The sequence below is a fragment of the Pyrus communis genome, chromosome 14 (assembly GCF_041283825.1).
Source record: "Pyrus communis isolate YQ-2024b chromosome 14, ASM4128382v1, whole genome shotgun sequence".
NCBI lineage: Eukaryota > Viridiplantae > Streptophyta > Magnoliopsida > Rosales > Rosaceae > Pyrus > Pyrus communis.
The window spans coordinates 9,675,538-9,687,191 of record NC_142578.1 but is presented as its reverse complement, the minus strand read 5'-3'; the positions used below and the strand labels follow the sequence as shown (position 1 = coordinate 9,687,191).

Sequence of the window (11,654 nt, the reverse complement as noted above, 5' to 3'; positions counted from 1 at the left end):
GTCCTTTTCCACATTCCAACACCTTTCTACCGTCTCTCTACATCCCTCCCCTTTGCACCAAAAGGCCTTGAAACGAAATAGAGATTTACATTTAGGAACCAAAGGGTCAGTATTAAGAATGAAAGGGAAATGATCTGAGGCCCTAACATTTTCATGGATGATCACCGAATTTGTACATCGAATTTGTCAACCTCCATTAATCAACCTAAGATCCAACCTTTCTTGCACCAAACTACCGTTTCTAGTTCCTCTCCACATAAATTTAGGCCCCGAAAACCCTAGATCCACCAACTCCAAATTGTTTATAACAGATTGTAGAAATGTTGTTGTCGTCCGGTGTCGTTGGTTCCCTCCAGATTTCTCATCATCTTATAATATCTCATTAAAGTCTCGAGCGCAAATCCATGGGACATCCGTCAGTCTCAGCTCCTCTGAAATCCATTGCCAAAAATCATTTTTCTCATTTTTGTATGGTGTACCATAAATCCACCAAGCATAAAACCACTCATCACCTGTGATCCTTATCTCGGTATGAATCAGATGCTTATTAGACGACACCATTTTGACTTCCAAACTATCATCCCACCATAGACTCAACCCTCCTGCTGCTTCAATTGAAGGCACATCATACCCATTTACAAACCCCAACCGCCTACGAACTCCAATAATTATGTGGTTCTTCATTTTTGTTTCAAATAAAAAAAAAACCACAGAGGGTCTATATCGTCTAATGAGCCCATGTAAGGCTCAAACTACCGTGTCCGACCCAAAATCACAGCAGTTCCAAACCAGGTGTATCATTGCTGATTTGTGGCTGTTTCGGGCTAGCTACCACCACTACCACATTTGTTTGCTAACCTCTGTCCCCTCTTTGCTGCCTCCTCATCCATAATGTCCTCAAGGTGAGGCAACTAGGACCTCCAACAAATTGTCCTCTAACAAGGCGCTTGCGTCCCGCACCTGATCTCATTCGAACCACTAGTCACAGCAGCATCTCCTCTACGCCCTTCCTTCCTAGCACGTACACTGGGCCCAGTTAGTCTCCTTGTCCTTTTAGTCGGCCTTTAGGCTCTACAGCTACTCACATTCTACTTTAGGCTCATCCTTTGAAATAGGCCTTCACCCTCCGTTTAACCCACAAAAAGATTGTACTGTTGTTGCACCACAGCCAGATGCTGGCTCATCCCCTGCTCTGTTTGATATTGCTACCTCTCATTTTATATTCTCACTAATGGGTTTTGTGAGGTAGACCCCACAATGTTGTCCCTCACCACAGCCTTCTTCCCGATCCCCTACTTTTTCTACCACCCACCCGGTTTATACCAACCATCTCACCTATCTGCTTCCCTTCACCTTTATTTCCCCTGCCCGTCAGCTGCAAGCCATCAGTGTTAAGATCACCTAACCCTCCACTCGAAGCATGAATAGGGACGCTTGCCGAAGTCCTTGCCACTACAATTGATTGATGATTATCCCTCAATCTACACAGAGCAGTTATTTCTCTCAATTCCGATGATGACCCTATTCTTCCACTTCCAACTGTCACTCTATCATCCTCTCCTAGAGTATTGTTTCCTTTCCTAATCTGAGCCAGATTCCCTCCCTTTCTACTAACCCCCGCTTGTCCCTTCCTTCCCTAAATAACATTTATCATCCTCGGGGCCTCCAGAACATCTCTAATCATCCTAGTTCTAGTCTAATCACCATAGCCTGCCACATCTCCACTACCGTCAGGTGCTTCGCACTCAAGGCTAGCATGTCCAATTCTTCCACACTTATAGTCGAAATCCTAAAGTCATTCGTACTGAAACTCCACCCAAGACTCCTTATTCCTTTCCCTTATAACCCAGCACCCCATAACCAATGGTTTAGTGGTATCCACCATGATTCGAATCCTTACGAATCCCCTAGCCTTGGTTAGATCCTCCACCTCCAGCAGCTCCCCAACTTTATCGGCCAGGCAATTTATATTTCTTCCTGAGCATAAATACAGTGGAATCATCTTCGTTTACACCCAGAAAGGAACCAAGTGCATGGGAACTTCTTCCATCGCAAAATCCTCTGTCCATCTTTTCACAGGTAGGTTTTGCTTCATTACAGCCCAAGGCACCTGCTCTAAGATACAATTTGCTCTCATCCCTTACTAGCACCACATACAGATTTTCTTGAACCCAATTGATCTAAAGCTCCCCAAACTCTTTCCAGGCACTCTTCAGAATGTTCCTTACACCTCATTTATTAAGTTGTTGATCCACCAGTACCTTCGCAATAAGCTTCACTCCTAGTTCAATGTTTGAGAGCTCCATTCCACCTTCCAACTGAATAGCCAACTCTTCCACTTCGTTCGCCATATTCTCTCTGAAGTTTGTTTTCTGTTTTCGCTTCCTGTATAGTTCACCATTTTGCTTTCTTAGTCTCACAACCCAGTGGAAAAACCTATATTCTTGATTTCGACTGTATAAAATAAAGAAAGAATACCAATTGTTTTTCTGGTTGGTAAAGGCATAGTAAATGCGCTCCCTTTCCTTAATTTCAAATCCACCCCCAAACTTATCAAAACCCACAAATATGCACCAGATCCGGACTTTAACCCTAACATCTACCCACTGATCTGTTGTAGCCATTTGAGCTCTCATTAATGTTGCCATAAACCCCATAGTTTCTATCCGTTCCCCATTGAAATACCCATTGATAACCCTCATCAATGCAGAGATGGAGTAACCATCCGAGTTGTCGACAAAAGCAGACTGTTGAACAGGTGTTTGATCTTCTAATAGCAAAAATATACAGAATCCCAGACCCTAACTACATCCATACCTGTTATCAGTTACCTTAGTTGAGAACGTACCTCGATCCATGGTCCCAATTAGTAAAGAAGTCAAGCGATATAGATTGCACTCGACCTGACAGAGTGTGACCATCCTCGATCTGACTACATCCTCATAAGAGAGTAATTGTCGATTGGCCAGAACACCAGCCAACAAATAGGAATAGGTGAAAACACCCAGGCCGCAAAGAGATTTTACCAAAGGAACGAAGTAAAGAGCAACCACTTCATCAAGTTCCCAACTAGAGAACTAATTTAAAAGGCCCAGAAAAGTTGGTAAAGTAAAGGAAAGTACAAATTTCAAGGGAGTCGAACAACTCTCACCAGGAAAAGTCGCAATCAAAGGTCATCTCGTTAACAAGGAGTTGTTAAATCAGAATCTGAGAACCAACCATTTCTTCTGGTCACAGTTTAGATGAATAACAATTAAGAATTTCAATAAATCAATCTCCTCATCATGCTTCAACAAGTCACAATTACATATAAACTTTGAACAGGCAAAGCGAGCACATACATACAGGAAAAATGAAATTACAACCGCGTGCAAAGCAGTCAATCTGTTCAAGTACATGATCGAATCAGTTTCTCTCCAACGTCAAGAAGAGTAATCCCAGCGAGGCTTAAGGGCTGGTTTGGTATTGATGTGCTTTGAAAAAAAGATGCTTCTGCTGTGCTGTGAGAATAAGCAGCTGTGAAATAAAGCAGCAGAGTGTTTGGTAAACTTTTTTGTAAAAGTGCTTTTGAAAAAAAAAAGCAGTATTAGAGTGTTTGGTAAACTTTTATGTAAAACAGATGTGAAAAAAAGCCAGTTTTTCAAAGCTAGGTTTTGCAGCTTCTTGTTTTTGGCTTTTTTTCATCCAAAACTGTGAAAAAAAGCTGAAGCTGAGGGTTTACCAAACACAAAAACAGCTCACAGCTTTTTTTGACAGTAGCTTTTTTCAGAATCACCTCAGTACCAAACCAGGTTTAAGTGTTCTCTTTGGCAGAAACTGCTGGTCCAAAGAAGAATTGAGATGCATAAAGAATGTTTCTGATTCAAGCTAACCTAACTATATTATCCTCCTGTTTGTGCAATTCAGTGCAACTTCCAAAAGTATTATCTGCCTTGAAGAAAGAGACCATCACGAATCTGATTTTTGTTCGACTGAAACTTCTTTCAGACTTTCAGTGGTTGCTTTTACAGGCAACGGTAAGTTTATCAGCATGTTTGGAGGGGCAAAGTACATGTGTAGTGACATCATACAGATAATAATACCCAAGAAAAGCTGCAACAACAAAACGAACGAGAACCAAAGTTTATTAATAACCTAATCGTAGTTTCCAGAGAGAGAGTGAGAGGGCAGTCGGTGCATGGAACATACCTGCAATGTGGGCTTAAAAGTGAAAAGGTATACTGACAAAACCATTGTCAGCAGCATTGCCATTGAGGTGGAATACACCTGAAAGAAGCAAATAAATGAACAAAGAGAGTAAGTTGGAAGGGCTAAACAAACTCAGGTCAGCAGCCGGTGGTAATTGATTTTAAACCAAAGAACACAGAAAATTTTATGCTCTATAAAAGGGAAAAAAGGAAATTACTTAAAAGGATGCTAAACTCTATATTTGATCTTGCCACACAGATCGCTTTACACTAGTATAATACAATGTTGCATTGATCTAAAATGAAAATAACACTTATTATATGAGAACGATGGAAATTATGCCAAAGGTTCAACTAATTACCTTCACTATGTTGTCAGCATACTTCATCAACCACGAAACAAGCAAGCCAGTAGATCCAAGATTAAGCACGACCAACCAAGTTGTAAGACTGTATCCATTGAAAAGGCGTTGCCACCAAGGTCCATTCTCAAATTCACCCCTGAAATCATCGAATCCAAGCCGTGCTATGTTGAAAATCACACCAAACCTGTAAAACGATTGTCATTGGACTGATATAGTGTGTATCCTCAGAAGAACAGACGGTTAATCTTTTTTTCCCCACTCTAAATAAACAGTTAATCATGCTGTAAATAAAACTCATGCACATATCTCAAACAAAGAAAGTTTATATGCTAATCACAAGACAACACACTATAATGAGTTCGCAAATGATGCTATATTTTCTATGTCGTGATCCTAAAAAGTGCATAAAGAGGCCTGACTTGTAGTTGTAATATATAAGAAAGTCCACACAAAAATTCTTATTGAACTAAATGGAAAATGAATCGCTGAGCTTTCAGATAGTAACAATCATGTAACTGAAATTAGTCACAGAAAGCAAGGCATGGTGGGGAAAAAAGATACCTACGTATACAATTGTACATTCTGCCAGTACAAGCTATCATTGTTCTTCTTCATGAGAAACTCTGTATAAACACCTGCTAATGCTGACATACAAGCAGATAGAATGCCAAGCATGTATCCTTGGATTGGTGCTGAGAACAAAGAATCACATGACGCTTCTCCACAACCTTTAACCTACAACATTAATTAAAAGTAAACCAACAAATAAGCAGCCGGTCGTTCTAATGCACAAATTTCATCAACTTTAGAGCTTATTAAAACTGCATCACTCAAGAAATTCCTGAATCACATTTTCTTTTATCAGACAATAGTAAACAAGAACTTAAGTTAAGCATATACGCTTCTCAAATAATTTCACTTTAATCTTAGGAGGTCGGACAAAAAGATCATATTTCTGAATTCTACCAAGAACATAATAGAAAGGTCAGATGATAATAGACAACAATATATCTTTAACATGCTCCATCAAACAGCAGGTAACACTACAAACATCTATCTTTGAAACAGCTCTGAAAATGAATATTCGACAAAAGAAAACCCAATGCAATAACCAAAAAAAAACAAACAGCTTCTGTTATCACCTGGCTCGTGGTTGTTCCAACAGCTAACAAAACAATTGCTATCCATTGCAGATTAGACAACTTCTTTCTCAGGAATAGCCTGAAGTATCATATGATACAGATGAATCAATCAATTAATAACGAAGATATAAATGGAACAAGTAAAATTACAAAGAGAAATTAAATAAAAACAAAAAGGAAAACCATTCAGATTATGTGACCAGGAAATCTAATAAAGTGGGCACCTGAACAATATTCCAGTAGTAACAATCTTCAGATTACCCAATATCTGATATGTGGAAGTATCTACATAAACAAGAGTGGCAAACTGAACATTGTTATGAATTAGATATATGACTGACGGAATAGGATATAAGCGCACACTCCTCCAATCGGTAGTTATTCGCACGGAAGGTGATATGCGACACTCTCTCCAAAGAAGTAAACTGGAAACTATTAGCTGTAATTTAAAGAACCGCAATGAAACATATCAGTACAACTAGAAAACGCATCAAATATTTGAGGAAAGGAAATGAGTCATTGTGTAGTGGAAAACTATCTCTAATTTGGTGGCTTAAAGAGGAAAGCACAGTGACTTTACAAGCAAAATGCTGCAATGAGTACCTTGAATACTTCAGCAAGAAACGGAACAGTTGCATAGTCATACTTATATTTTCCATTGCTTTGAGAGAGAGTTGTCAAGATTCCCTGACGTTAATAAAATTATAAATGAATGAAAACTCATTTATCACAGAACGAAAAATGAAATAAATGTTTATAACTAAATTTTTAAACCAATACTGTCAACCTCTGCCAACACAACACAAAAAGAAAGGCTTGAGCCAAAAGTTCTCTCAGTCCTGATATTCCAGATATAAAAAGTTAAGAACAATATTCTGTTGGAAAATGTCTATAAAAGTTTATCTAGACAGCGCTGCCGCTGATTGCTATAATGCCAAAAAGGCAATGAAACCACTTTCAGAAAATAAAAGCGTATAACTATCCGCTCAGCACGGGAAGTCGCAAAATTGATTTCCGTGTGTCAAAAACTGAAGAAACCTTTTCTTTAACAACACTCAGCAATCCATAATCAACAAAAACAACAACAACAACAACAACAACAAAGCCTTATCCCACTAAGTGGGGTTGGCTGTATGAATCCTAAAGCGCCACTATGCTCGGTTTGTGCCAAGCCTTCCATTAGATCTAAGTACTCCAAGTCTTTTCTTAGAGTCTCTTTCAAATCTTCCTAGGCCTTTCTCTACCCCTTTGACCCTGAGTCTCTGTCTCATAACCGCATCTTCTAACCCTGAGCGTTTATAAGTCTTTGTTTCACATGTCCAAACCACCTTAACCGATTTTCTCTCATCTTATCCTTAATTTCAACTCCTCTTACTTTACCTCGGATATCCTTGTTCTTAATCCTGTCCTTTCTCGTGTGCCCATGCATCCAACTAAGAATTCTCATCAAACACCCACCATTCCATGCCATAAAGCATTGCTAGCCTTTCTACAGTCCTATAAAAAATTTCCTTGAGCTTTAGTAGTATACGACGGTCGCACAACATACACAATGCATTCTTCCACTTCATAATCTAACTTGTATTCTATGGTTGAAGTCTCCATTCAATTCTCCCTTCTTTTGCAAGATAGACCCAAGATAGTGTAAGCATTCGCTCTTTGGTACTTCTTGATCTGCAATCCTCACCCCTAACTCATTTGAACCTGATTTCCCACTAGACTTGCACTTCATACACTCTATCTTGACCTACTTAGGGGAAGATCTTTAGATTCCAACACCTCCAACCAAAAGTTAAGCTTCACATTTACTCCCTCCTCAGTCCTGAGTTTCATCTATCAACCCTATATCGTCTGTGAAAAGCATACACCAAGGAATATCATCTTGAATATGTCCCGTTAACTCATCCATTACCAATGCAAAAAGGTAAGGACTTAACGATGAGCCTCGATGTAACCCTACAGTTATAGGAAAGCTTTTAGTTTGTCCTTCATGAGTTCTTACGATAATCCTTACTTCATCATACGTATCTTTTATATGCTACTCGTACTCCTTTCTTTCTCTAAAATCCTCCACAAAATCTCTCTTGGGACCCTATCATACGCTTTTCCAAATCTATAAAGACCATGTGCAAATCCTTTTTCATATCTCCTATATCGTTCCATCGATCTTTAGAAGAGATACGTTGCCTCTATGGTCGAGCGCCCTAACATGAACCCGAATTGATTGTTTGAGACCCATGTCTCTTAACTCAATCTATGCCTAATCCATGCTAAAATAAAATACCAACTTGACTGCTGTCGAATGATTCATACAGAAAAATGAGCATTTCCTCGAGTTGTAACTAACTGATTCAAATTTGTAAATAAAAAACAAATAATTCTGGTATAATCTCACTCTCTTGCAAATGAATGTTAGTTTGTACTCCAATGTGGTTCATAGGATTCTTCCGGGTCAGAAACAGCAAATTGATCCAAAACCAGCACTTACATCACAAATCCTTTACGACATTTCCTAAAACATACAAATTATGAATTGTTGAAGTTCCATTTGACCCCTTACCGTGAGTGCTACAAAACTACATGCGAGTTCATCCATCCTAAGATCTCAAGAAACAACTCATATCGTGTACAAGTTTCGAGCATTTTCACTTGAATTACTCAATGCTCAGAAACTTGGAATTGGAAAAAAAAAAAAAAAAAAAAAAAAAAAACAAAAAAAAAAAACACAAAACTGATTTCCTTTCATATTCATTTTGTTCTTTAAACAGCTCGAGAAATGTAGCGCCCGCAGTTGTACTTTTCAGTGCTCAAATATTAGCCAAAGTTTAGATGATATAATTCCATCAGCACCTCTTTCAGTCAACATAAGCAGGCCAAACTACACAATAATAACAATTCAAAGCCCCATTTCAAAAATAAATAATAAAAAATAAAATCAGTCGGAAACGGGAATCAATTCGCCATTGTCACTAATAAATTCACATTTCAAGTATTGGGTAAGACGTAATTACACAAACAGAAAGCTGCATATTAAATAAAATGTAATAAAAAAAAAACTCCAAAATAATTATTTCGGTGAGAATTAAATTACAGCCACACTGAATCGATTTGGGCTGAACTGGAACAAAAATTTCTCAAATTTCGTAACTCGGTCCAAAAACCAAACATTGTAGAACCCAGATTCAGAGGATTGAGAGCGAATAGAGATCCAGAAAACAGTGAAACGCAAAGGGTAGTAACAAAACGACCAGAAATCGTAGAGTCTGAAGGTTTACTGACCTGAGAGCTGGTGAGCACGGTGAGCAGCGCGGCAACGAAATACCACTGCATCGTCTTCTTCCAAATGACCAGCGGTTGCTCGCGTAAAGTTTGGGGCTTTGCTAAGAAAATGTACGAACTGATTCGGGCATTGGACTTTCCGGTTACATGTGTACGGCGATGATAAAATCAGCGTCGATTTGGGTGCGAAACTTGTCGGCTGAGAGATTGGCAGTCTGGCGGCATTGCTGATTAAGACCGGTTTGTTACTGAGGTGATTCTGAAAAAAAGTTGCTATAAAAAAAAAAACTGGGAGTTATTTTTGTGTTTTGTAAACACTCAGCTTCAGCTTTTTTTTCACAGTTTTAGGTGAAAAAAAGCCAAAAACAAGAAGCTGCAAAACCCAGCTTTGAAAAACCGGCTTTTTTTCACATCTGTTTTACATAAAAGTTTACCAAACACTCTAATACTGCTTTTTTTTTTCAAAAGCACTTTTACAAAAAAGTTTACCAAACACTCTGCTGCTTTATTTCACAGCTGCTTATTCTTACAGCACAGCAGAAACAGCTTTTTTTTCAAAGCACAGCAATACCAAATCAGCTCTAAATCTCCTTCCACTCCAACCTAGAACTGGCAATCGTGTCGCCTTTACCATGTTTTTGTTGATTTCATGACATATGTCGTATCTTAAATGAAAATAGTTCGTAACGATGTGAACTTGACCCATTAATCTAAGACTTATTATCGGTTAAAAAAAATATATTTTAATAAATAATTAAATGAAAAATATCATACTAAATTTACACAATAACGAGAGATTTTAGATTCAAATAATGCTCATTGTGTGACTTCTTCAAATTCTTTATCTTCTTAGTATAAAAATATCAATATACTCATAAAAAATATATACAACAATGGTGTCATTCACACACTTTTTTTACGAATCAGAATCATCTCCGAATCTGTTCTTTGGAGATCCGGAGGACCACATCATCCTCGCCTCAAAATCGTGCGGCCAAGATTAAATTTACTTTTTAAAACTTGAAGCAAAACCGGGGTCGATGCACCCTGTTTTCCTCCTCTTTCCTTATATCTCAGATCCCGGCAATCGACAAAGCACGAACATGAGTTCTTTCATGTCAAAATTTCACTGATTAATTACTGAATCAACACTAAATTTTGAGTCCTTTCTCAGTTTCTCTATTTGCTTGGTCGAATTTCCGAGCACGAGAAGAGGAGATGCAAGTGTTTTCACTTCAGCCATGGAGTGGATCACCTGAGGAACCACTTCAGCGGCCGGAACACGGTGGTGTTGCTTGCGATTGAGTGGCCATTTCTTTTGAGAGAGCACCAGGAAAGGAGCAGGCTTGAAGCGGCAAGGAAAAGAGAAAGGGAGACTAAAGTCTTTTGTGATTGTTGCTTCATTTTTTTCATCGGGGAGGGATGGCGTGAAGAGGAAAGAATGAAGAAGGTTCATCTGGAAGAAGAATAAGTCTTTCATTTTGGGTGAAAGAGTCGAGAAAATTAAAAAAGAGTGAAATTACTCTTTCGTCGCAAGATCTAAATCAAGGGCCAGGGTGAATTGGTCCGCCGGATCCGCAGTGAACGATCCGGAGATGATCTGAATTTTCTTTTTATCTCTCATATACTCTTATCCTTTCATCTTTTTCAATTCATTCGATTTGACGGTCAAAAATTGAGAAGAATGTGTAAGAAATGACAATAGATGTGTGCACAGCACCCCCTATTTACAAATCATGTTATCACTAAATTAGTATCCACATATCCTAAACACTAAACCATAAAAATCCAAATGACGATGTAATCATCGTCAAAGCTAGAGGATGAGATGACGGCCATTGGTATACTTTTTTTCACATTTTTCGCACTTATATATGAATTATTATACATTTTCAACTCCACATAAAAATGCTATTCACGAGGGTTTGGAGGATTTTAAAAAATGAAAACTAATGAAAATGACTTGAAAACTTTGAGTTTTAATGATAAGGACAAAATAAAAGGTAAATTGAATAGTATCAGGATTGACTTTTTAGTGTAAAAATATGGTTTTTTGTTAAATAAACAGTACCGGGAGCTTTTCGTTAAAGTTCATTTTTTAAAATGCAAATGACGATGTACCTATAGTCAAAGCGCAGAGGATGATCACAAACGTATCAAACTTTCACACATGTAAATTATTATTATTAACTACTTTGGTATTTTGTAGGAAAAATCAAATTACATTATAAAATAAAAAATAATCCATAATAATTAACGTACTAGTGTGAAAAATGTGGAAAAAAATATGCAACACTCGTGTTTACATCCTCTACACTTGAATGATGGTTACATCGTCGTTTGGACTTTTAAAGTCCTTCAAACCCTCATGAATAGTATTATTCGTTTGAGTGCAAAACTTATAAACATTCATAATAATGATGTGTAAGTGTGAAAAAAGTAAAAAACAAAAACTCGTAATAACAAGTTTTACAACTTTTATGAAGAGGCCAACTGCAAGATTTGACATCATAATTCATAATCCCTAGATTTTTATTTAATCGTTGATTGTCGTTTACGTTTACGGTTTATTCTTTTCATCAGATTTCATTTTTCAAATTTTTTTTTTAACATGAACTTTTAACGGTTGCAAAAAGATGAACGGTTTGGATCGTTGATATCACTTTCAGATTTTTACGATT

At 37.8% G+C, this 11,654-nt stretch overlaps 1 protein-coding gene across 2 annotated transcripts; it reads right to left on the bottom strand.

The window, feature by feature from the left end:
• Positions 1-3,237: 3,237 nt before the first annotated feature.
• LOC137712260 (CMP-sialic acid transporter 1) lies at positions 3,238-9,652 on the bottom strand. 2 transcript variants are annotated; one of them, XM_088684580.1, is made up of 10 exons: positions 9,545-9,652; positions 8,974-9,200; positions 6,298-6,381; positions 5,919-6,133; positions 5,695-5,773; positions 5,118-5,287; positions 4,550-4,736; positions 4,189-4,266; positions 3,789-4,092; positions 3,238-3,446 (listed from the first exon to the last, which is right to left on the bottom strand). In XM_088684580.1, exons 2-9 carry the CDS (start codon positions 9,022-9,024, stop codon positions 3,949-3,951), a joined length of 1,008 nt encoding a protein of 335 aa, XP_088540706.1. In that variant the 5' UTR covers positions 9,025-9,200; positions 9,545-9,652; the 3' UTR covers positions 3,238-3,446; positions 3,789-3,948. The 2 variants fall into 2 exon arrangements, with proteins under 2 accessions (XP_088540706.1, XP_088540705.1); XM_088684579.1 differs by lacking the exon at positions 9,545-9,652 and having other exon boundaries at positions 8,974-9,208.
• Between the last annotated feature and the right edge of the window lie 2,002 nt (positions 9,653-11,654).

What these genes read in the sequence shown, in the direction of transcription:
- LOC137712260 (XM_088684580.1), bottom strand. Translation starts at nt 9,024, where the DNA reads ATGCAGTGGTATTTCGTTGCCGCGCTGCTCACCGTGCTCACCAGCTCT. An exon ending in CCGTGCTCACCAGCTCTCAG is followed by an intron (nt 6,382 to 8,973) that starts GTCAGTAAACCT and finishes TATTAACGTCAG; the next exon opens with GGAATCTTGACAACTCTCTC. An exon ending in CAGAATGTACAATTGTATAC is followed by an intron (nt 4,737 to 5,117) that starts GTAGGTATCTTT and finishes ATCGTTTTACAG; the next exon opens with GTTTGGTGTGATTTTCAACA.